Source organism: Egretta garzetta, unplaced genomic scaffold (assembly GCF_000687185.1).
Source record: "Egretta garzetta isolate BGI_Z169 unplaced genomic scaffold, ASM68718v1 scaffold143, whole genome shotgun sequence".
NCBI lineage: Eukaryota > Metazoa > Chordata > Aves > Pelecaniformes > Ardeidae > Egretta > Egretta garzetta.
The window spans coordinates 1,235,412-1,244,669 of NW_009259310.1; the positions used below are offsets into that span (position 1 = coordinate 1,235,412).

The following is a 9,258-nucleotide window of genomic DNA, read 5'->3' on the forward strand; positions in this document are numbered from 1 at the left end:
CTGGCCCCCGCCGCCGCGCGGGGGGGGGAGAGGGCGGGTGCCAGGGGAGGGAGGCGGCCGGGCTCGGGTCCGGCTCTCGCACCGCTGGGAAGTGCCGCTGGTGCAGGGGGTGAAGAGCTCGCCCGGGGCTGAGCCTCCAGCTCAGCAGTGGAGAGCGTCTCCGGGGGGTCCCAGCCCGTCCTTTCCAGCTGTGCTGCCACTGGGGGTCTGGGTATTCCCCTTGCTTTGGGAGGCATAATCACGCCAGACGTTGGGTAAACCAGGGACTTCCCCAGGCATAGTCACACCAGACTGTGGGCAACGAGGGTCCTCGGGATTTGTTCTCCAGAACAAAAATTCCCAGTTACACAGCATCTCTGAATGACACGCTTCCCCTCCCCTGACTGGGGAGAGTTGCCTGTGACATGAAAACCATCGGGGTCTGTGTTTGCCCTAGTGCTGGAGAAGCCCCCCTTGGCCAACTGACCTCTTGGGCAGACACAGCCCAGTTCCTTGGCTTCACTCTGTCCCTCCAGACAGAGCCACTGCTCTCCCAGACATTAGCTCACTGGGCAAATGGCCACTTTCCTCCATTCAATTCACCACATTACTCTGGGATATGACCTGAAGATTTGTCTGCTGAGGAGGTTTCTTGGGGTACACTTTATCTGGGCTACCATTAGCCTCCCCAAAAGAAATTGGAGGCACAGCAGCTGGTGGCCAACATCTGGAGGACAGTCCAGCTCCATGGCTGAGAAGGAATGAGTTTCACACCTGGACCATGTCTCTCCCTTTCCAGGGCCAGAGGTGTGAGGTGGCCAGAACAGGACATTTCTCCCCAGCGCTGCCACTTTGGCCTTTTGGGAAAAAAAAAAAGGGGGGTTGCAGATAGCGACAGGGTGTTGCTTTGTAACTGCATGGGACAGATGCCATCAGCCGGCCCACTGTATGCCAGCCAAGAAGAGAGCAGGCTGAGCACTGCAGAAGAAAAATCACCAGAGATATTTTTACATCAGCCATTTCTAGGGTATTGCCGCAGCCCACCTCTGTGCTTGCTTGCAACGTGAGTTGAAGCAGAATTTTCTTCCCCCAACACAAATTTTCTCACTGGCATCTCTGAAGTGCAAGTTGCCATGGAAACCATTTTGTCTGTGTCCCATGTTGCCCACATGCACACGGAAGAAGCTGCAGAAGCAAAATGGCCGTTGTGTAATGCCGCAGGGTCTTGGCATACGGGGAGCTGCTGTGCTACACAGCACCCTTCCAGCTATGAGATCCCCTCAGAGAAGCTGCGGCCAATTGCTTGGGAAAGCAATGAAACCCATCACGGTTATGATGTGCTCCGTGAGAGAAGGAAAATGGCCCCACCTCATCTTAACTCTTGCAGTGCTTTGCGTGGAGCTCCACACCGACCCTGCTGCGCTCTGAGCACAGGCTTCCAGGCACACTTTAGCCTCCTCAGTGTCACTGTGTCATTCCTACTCCCCCATACAGGGAGATGAGGGCCTTGCGGCACTCATGTGGTGTGGCTCTGTCCACCCCAAGGGGCCCGACTGCTGTCCTGAAGGGGCAAAGGGTGCAAGTTAAAGAGAATTGCATCCATACCCTTAGACTGCACACATTTGACCTCCTCCCATTCTCTGCCTACCAGGTATGTTTGCGGTAGGTTGTTTGGGAAGAAACTGTTTAGGAGTGGGCTATACAGACCCAGAGCCTGGTGGGGGTGATGGCAGTGGAATAATAAAGCCAAGACCTGGTCACAGCAGGGGACTTAGCAGAGAAGATGAAGGAAAAAGGCAGGCTTTGAGATATTATTTGGCTTGCTCACGTTGGAGTGCAAAAGGTCTTTCCTCCTTATTATCTGGAGTTCCCTGTAGGGAGAAAAAGCAGAGCAGTTACTGAGCCCCTCCTGTGTTGCCCACGAGTCTCAGATGATCGTACTCGGGAGTCAGGGTCTTCCCTCTGTGCCTCCATTCGTTTTTTGTCTCCAGAGACTCTTGTTCCTGGCACTGTTGCAGAGATCTGAGAAGCGCCTGCTTCCCTCTCAGGTCATGCCTCCCACCGGGCCGTGTTGTCCTGGCATCAGGAACAGCCCAGATCACGATCTCCAGCAGCCAGGCTCAGCCAGCACAGACGTTGTCACCACACGACTTCCACTCTTGCTGTGTCCTCGGGCTCTTTGATCATCTGAAAGCAACGGGCACATGCACGGCTTTCCCAGGGTGGGGGCTGTGTAAATGGCACGTAAAAATGCATCCACCAGCTGATCCTTGCGAGGACTCTGTAATGAGCAAAGGTCTTTGCTTTTCCTGTCACTGCCTCCTGGCATATCATGGCAACCTTCTTAGCCATGGTTTGGCACGAGAACTTAATGCAGCTGCCTGTTAGCAATTAGCACGTGCGTAGTGTGACCCGGCCCTTCATGTCCGACACCGTCTGGATGGAGTTGGACAAGAGGATGGGACTGATGTTTGCGTGGTGCCCCATTGCCTGCAAATGGTGTAATTCCTCCAGTGGCCAGAGTAAGTCAGCAGAAAGCCTAGAGACTTCAGGGGAGCAGCACTGAACCCAGCCAGAAATTTCATCTGCCTTGAGGTAAGGCGTCCATCCCAGTGGTGGAAAAGATAATATGGGATTTCACAAAAGAGAAAATCAAGCACTAGGGATACGTGATTGTGCCAGTTACAGAGCTGCCAAGCAAACGAAATTCTTCTTTTGAGAAAGTTAAGATTTAATTGATAGCAGTAACCACACAGATATAACACAGGCTATGGAAGTGCATTTTACATACAGCTTCAAGGCATAGGAGTGGTTTATATAAGGTATAAAACTAAGTAAAGCACATACTGAGTGGCCAGGGCAGATCTCTTGGTGAAGCACTGCAATGGGATGGAGGTATTTTTACAGCAAGGGTTTGAGATGTGGTCGATGCTTCAGTATTTCTACCATTGCTCTGGAAACCATCACTGGTGATAAAATCTGTGAGATAGCAAATAATGATGCCAAATAATTTGGATTGTTTGGCTTGTGGCTGGACCATGTCCAGAGGAGAGCAATGAAGCTGGGGAGGGGTCTGGAGCCCAAGGCTGCTGGGGAGCAGCTGGGGGAGCTGGGGGTGTTCATCCTGGAGAAGAGGAGGCTGAGGGGAGCCCTTATCGCTCCCTACAACTGCCTGACAGGAAGGGGGAGCTGGGGGGGTCGGGGTCTGCTCCCAGAGAATGGGCGATGGGATGAGGGGAAATGGCCTCAAGTTGTGCCAGGGCAGGTTTAGGTTGGACATTAGAAAGGTGAGAGTGGGTGAAGTTGGAGCGCGCTGCCTGCGGCACCAGGAGCGATGACAGCTGACTGCCTCTGTGCGGGTGCTTTTCCCGGGGACTCTGAGCATTGGAGAAGCTGCTGCTTCCAGAGTCGCTCCCCCAGTGCAAGCCGGCTCCACCACAGCTGGGGTAGGCAGGGCGGTGAATTTACATGAAGTCTTCCCTGATCCCTGCAACCATCCCCTCCTCACACAGTCTCCATGCCATGGCCAGAGTCTCCTGTCCAGCTTCATCGCTTCTCTTGTTCCTGTTGCTTTGGACGTCTGGACACTTCCTGGGGGAGTCCCATGCTCTGGGCACCTTGCAGGCAGAGGGAACCTGCCCTTGGTGGGTGGCTCTCTGCCACGTGCCCAACACAAGGGTGGCCTGGGATGGGGACAGAATGTGGCACTAAACCCCAATGTGAGGTTGGGGTGGGACAGCAGGCAGGGCCGATTGACAAGGAAGGGGGTGCAGGGACCCCCTGCAGCTCCTCACCACCTGCCTGTGGGCTGGTGCACTGCGTTCCCCACCATCAGTGTGCTGGGGGATGCCATCTGTGGAGCAGCTGGGATGCAGCAAGAGGACGTCCTTGTCATAGAGCCTGCCATCCAGCCAGCCTGACAGGCAGTGGTTGCCGTCTCCGAGAGTAAGGTGCCCAAAGCATTGTTTCTGTGGTGCGGGAGCTGCAGGGAGCAATGGGGTGGAGACCAAGGTGAAAGTGTCCAAGCAGCTCTTTGCCTTGAGCTGTTGCTGTTGTATGTTCTGGTCCTGTCTCCACCTATTTTCCAGACGGACTGCAGTCCCCAGGCAGGTCCTGTGCTCTCCCTAAATGCTTTCTCAGCCAAGAGAGACTCAGCCCAGCCTACTTTGCAATTCAGATGTGGCTGGTGCAGTCACCAGGCAGCACAGCGCTGGTGCAGCTCAAAGCTGGCTTGCTATGGGCATCTGCATTGTCTTTGCTCAGCTCTCCCCACAGGGCATGAGATCTAGGGCTCTGAGGGCCTCTGCCACCCTCCTGAGCACAGAGTGTGTCACGGCTGGAGTCCCTGCCATCACAGAAAGATGCTGCAGCATCCTGTGCCAAGGGGTGAGAACCAAGGGATCTCCTCCCCGCCACTGTCAGGTTGCTGCATCACCCACGCACAGGAGCATTCCCACCATCCACCAGCGCTTTGCCTTCGTCCGAGGCAGCTGGGCATTCACAAGGCTGGGGGAGGTTGAAACAAGTTGCTCCTGACTTTGGGAGAACAGGAAAATTAGAGGGCTGCTTTCCAACTTGCCAGATGCAGCTTTCAAAGACACCACACATGATAAATGAGAGATGTATGGCCTCAGGAAGAACTTTGGGGGGTGCTGAGCAAGCCAGACAATGCCAGAGCTGGCCCAGTTGTGTCAAGATGGCATGTAGGGGCAGGAGCTGAGTGGCACCAGACTTTCTGCTGCACTTGATGTACCTTGCCCTAGGAGCCAGCCGGCAGGCTGGAGCGTGGAGCCTGGGTGTGCTCCGATGTGTGCCAGAACAGGTAATCGTTTGGTTTGGGCTCAAAGGCAAAATCCGGAGCACAGGAATGTGACAGCAGCCCTGCCCCCTCGAGAGCTGTGCCCTCCTGTCGTGTGGTATTGATATTTACTCAAAGATCAAAACTGTGTTGCCAAGGACAGATAGAAAGATTGTTTGCACAAGTTTTACTATGAAACCAGCCTAAAACCAAATAAAAACATGATGAGACAAGGCTAAACAGCACTGGTTTTGAAGAAAACACTGGTTTTAACTCATCTCCCTTCCTGAAGGTGTCTTTAACGTACTTACAAGCCAGCACATCTGGAAGGCAAGGCACGCAGGCTCGAGGTGGGCTTCCTGGAAAGACACGGGTAGGATTATCTGGTGAAAAATGTCATTAAGAGTCTTTGTGGCCAACAATCCAGTTCCCCAAGGCTTCATCCCACTCCTGCAGTCCTGTGAATTGCCCTTTGCTTCCCATTCCAGTCACCAGGTCAAGTCCCAGCCCTGATCTAATGCAGGGATGTGCTAGAAAGTCCCAACCACTCTAAGGATTTCTAATATTAGCTGAACACCATGTTTCTCCTTTACTTGTTATTCTATAGAGTTAAACTTCATGTTGTCAACCTCTTGAAGCAGATGAATCCTCTCTACCATGACCACTGCTCCTGTACGTGTCAAACCTGGGGACTGAAGCATTTCAGCCTCAGGTGGTCAGTTCAGCAGATTCAGAAGCGTTTGAAATTGGGGGTTTGTGCACTGTGAAAGGCATTCAGCATCTGTAACCATAGGTACTACTTCGAACCCCAAGCAAGTGCTGTGGCACAGCTAAGGTTGCTATGTACCCGTATACTCTCAGTACATCCTAAAAATAAATACAGAGACAATAGCCTACAGAAGCCACAGTTACCTCACCAATGCTTAATACTCAGTTTACGGAATTTACAGGAGCATTTACTGCTTCTTGGTCTCAACTTCCTCCTCTTCTGTTTCCCAGCTGCCTTGGGATGGTCCCCTGCAGGTCATTGCCCAGCTTTGCCTGAGAAGTTAAGAATGAGAAGGAAATCTCTGCACTGGACGTGATTTTCTCTTCTTGCCTGGGGCGTGCTTCATCCCAATACTGCCCATCCCCAGAACCCTTGAGCCAGGCACCCCACAAGAAGGAGGGCACAAGGTAAAGCCACATGCCCTGCGTCTGTGTGCAGATTCTGTGTTACTCAACAAGCTCCCGGGTGCTCCTGCCACCACCCCACTCAGGAACTCCCAGTGGCCTGCCCTGGGCCCATGAGACCCATCTGTAGATGCCTCTTGCACTCAGTCTCGCACACCCAGGGCTTCTGGGCAGCCTTCGTACATCGAAGGCTGTTTCGCTCCTGTTCCCTGCCCCAACCCATGCCTGGGGAAGCAGAGGTTCCCACAGTGCCACACCAGACATGCCCTGCATGGCTCTTGATGCTTCATCAGTCGTGGTCAATGCTTCATCAGGGGATGGACGCACCCCTGTGTGTCCCACCAGGTAGGCTGTGGGTACCCTGGCCCTCCTGTTTGCACCTGTAAGATGTCTCATAAGAAAGATGTTTAAGATATCTGGGTAAAAAGAGCTGAGCAGCGGGGGTGAGTGTTCATAAAGGCTCTGGCCAACCAGTTCTTGGACTCAGCCCTTCCTCGCCAGGTTGCTATTGCTGCTGGGTTCATGCAGAAACACCCTGGGCCACCCCGTGTCTCCCATTTGTCCTTTGCTTACTCATTTCCCTCTTGTTCTGCCCGCTCCTAAATTTCTTCAATCTTGGAAAAGGGGTCAAATATGAGCTTAAAAGGAAAGTGCTAGATTGAGACAAAGCCCCATCTAGTTCAGTGATGAGTAATGGATGGGGAAAGTCACCTTCTGATCTTCAAGGCTTCAAGTCTACTCTATTCATGCCACTCCCTGCTTCTGATCTCTCTCCTCCTTTCTTCATATCTCCTCTAGGTTTACTCCCTGCAAGGTGAGGTGGCCGCAATTACATGCACCTTGCAGTAGATCAAACCTGTGCAGATGGTTTTTCGCTCTGTTCCCAATTCCATCCCTGATTATTCTTGAAGGAGGGTGATTATACTGGAAAGCTTGTCCCCTTTTCTCCAGCTGCATCAGCTCATCTAATAGAAAATATTGTCATCCTCTACAGACCCTGCTTATTTTATATGCTTAGATCTTCATGGCTACAAAAGCATTAATACTAATGATTCCTAATGTTGCATTCATCTTTTGAGTACTGTGGACCAACAAGAAGATATATTCACAGACCAAGGACCGTGCAGGTCTCTTTCTGAGCGCCAGTTACCAGCCAACCCTCTCCTGTGGGTCTTTGCCACGTGCACTACATTGCACTGGCAGACACTGCTGTTTGCCTGCCAGACACCGGGAGATTTGTAAGACTTCTTTTGCAGTAGTTCACAGCCAACTTTACATTTTACCATAGTGAATAATTTAGAATCATCTTAATCAGGTGCTTTAGACATCTGTTTAACCCATTTCCCAGGTTCTGTGGAAATAAGTGCATGCTACTCTCTGTTGTAAGAGCTGGGCATCTATTCCTCTTCCTTCTCTCCAACTACAAAAGCAGAGTGGGTCCCCCCTGCTTATTTCAGGATTCTTTAAGGACCAACGTACCTTAGCGGAAGTGTCTTGAAAAGCCACGTGAACAAAGCATGAACTTGTTCACCCGTTTGCTGACTCCTCAGACCTATGGGTGAAATGGGACTTCCCTGTGCCATCAGGGGGCTGACTCTTCACCAGCAGAGCATGTTCATCCCTGTGCCTCAGCCCTGCAGTGTCTAATGGATTTGCCCAGCAGTGTTGGTCTGCTGATCCCCAAACTGCCCACCAGGTCTCTGATTTTGTTCAACACATGTATTTATTATGTGCTTCGATGCCCTGAGTAAGTTGCTCTTGAAAATCCCTCTTTGACCTGCCTTATTTTGCCTTGACCCTTCCCTTCACTTGCCAGAGTTGTTGCCTTCTTCCCTTTCCCCGTTCAGGCCGGCCCGGCAGCCTGTCCCCCTCTGGGTGATGTCTGTTTACTTCCAACTGTTGTGTTCACCTCCCACGTAACTACACTGGCATTCTCCCAATAGGCCATATATACACAAATATATATTTACTTGAACCTTTCAGGTGAGGTCTCCAAGAAGTTCACCCTGTCTGAATTCACCCTTTTTGTCACTCCTTCGCTTCAGCCAGACACTCCATTCCTGTGTACTTTTCCCTTTTCAGTTACTCAGTATGAGAGTGGGTATTTTGGGTCGCTGCTTCTCCTAGAAATCTGACTGCACCTACACCACAGGTGGCTTTTCTACAGGTACCTCTTGAACCTGTGCGTTGCTTTGGGCTAAGTCAAGCATTACTTCTCTGCCTCACTTTTCCAGTCAGCTGGCATGCTTAAATAGCCCAACCTTGGCTTTGCCCTGATTTATCCTCTCTACACGGAGGGGATCCAAGTCCCTTGCTACCCCTGTTTTCTGTGCTGGCACCCCTCTGAGCTGCTCTTGAACTCTGAGACCTGCCAGGGTCCTGTCAGGTGCCCGATGTCAGAGCCAGCCCCAACACCAGGTTTCCCTTTCTAAGCATGGGATAGCAGCTCAGGAGGATGCTGGGGTATTTGCTGATCTGATTAACACATCCACCGGACTTAAGACCCCTCTTTCAAGGAAGCATTATTCTTCCTTACATGAAACTGGAGTTGCCTTTGCTGTAGCTTGTGCTCATTGCCTCTTTGCTGTGCGTTGGTCTGCTCCATAACCCTGAGCCGGCAGCGGGCTGCACTTGGACCCCCCCAACTTGCCTCCCTTTCCCCAGACGAAGAAAACCCCTCTCCCCCAGCCCCTCTGTCATGGTTTAACCCCAGCGGCAGCTCAGCCCCACGCAGCCACTTGCTCACTCCCCCCACAGTGGGATGGGGGAGAATCAGAAGAGTAAAAGTGAGAAAGCTCATGATAAAGGCGGTTTAATGGGGAGAGCAAAAGCCATGTGCTCAAGCAAAGCAAACCAAGGGATTCATTCACCGCTTCCCATGGCAGGCGGGTGCTCAGCCATCCCCAGGACAGCCGTGCTCCATCACGTAACGGTGACTTGGGCAGACAAACGCCATCGCTCCGAATGTCTCCCCCCTCTTCCTTCTTCTTCCCCCAGTTCCTATACTGGGCATTATGCCCTGTGGTCTGGAATAGCCCTTAGGCCAGTTGGGGTCGGCTGTCCTGGCCATGCCCCCTCCCAGCTCCCTGTGCCCCTGGCAGAGCAGGGGAAACTGAAAAGTCCTTGCCTGGTGTAAGCCCTGCTCAGCACCTACTGAGCCATCAGGGGGTTACCAACATTCTGCTCATCCTGAATCCAAACCACAGCGCTGTGCCAGCTGCTGGGAAGAAAATTAACTCCATCCCAGCTGAAACCAGGCCCCCTCCCTCGCGCCCGGCCCTCCCTGCTCAGTCCCTGCCGCGGGGGCT

The 9,258-nt window shown here is 52.6% G+C and overlaps 2 protein-coding genes across 2 annotated transcripts in view; one reads left to right on the forward strand and one right to left on the reverse strand.

Moving 5' to 3' along the window:
• GRIN1 (glutamate ionotropic receptor NMDA type subunit 1) overlaps positions 1-2,403 on the reverse strand; it is a 41,076-nt gene extending 38,673 nt beyond the window's left edge. Inside the window, exons 1-2 of the mRNA XM_035891874.1 lie at positions 2,378-2,403; positions 1,462-1,540 (exon numbers count right to left, since the gene is read on the reverse strand). Of these exons, the coding sequence (XP_035747767.1) occupies positions 1,462-1,540; positions 2,378-2,403 (105 nt within the window). The remainder of the gene's footprint in view (positions 1-1,461; positions 1,541-2,377) is intronic.
• Positions 2,402-9,258, forward strand: part of LOC104124000 (cholesterol 7-desaturase) — a 21,525-nt gene continuing 14,668 nt past the window's right edge. Inside the window, exon 1 of the mRNA XM_009636302.1 lies at positions 2,402-2,501. Within this exon, the coding sequence (XP_009634597.1) occupies positions 2,402-2,501 (100 nt within the window). The remainder of the gene's footprint in view (positions 2,502-9,258) is intronic.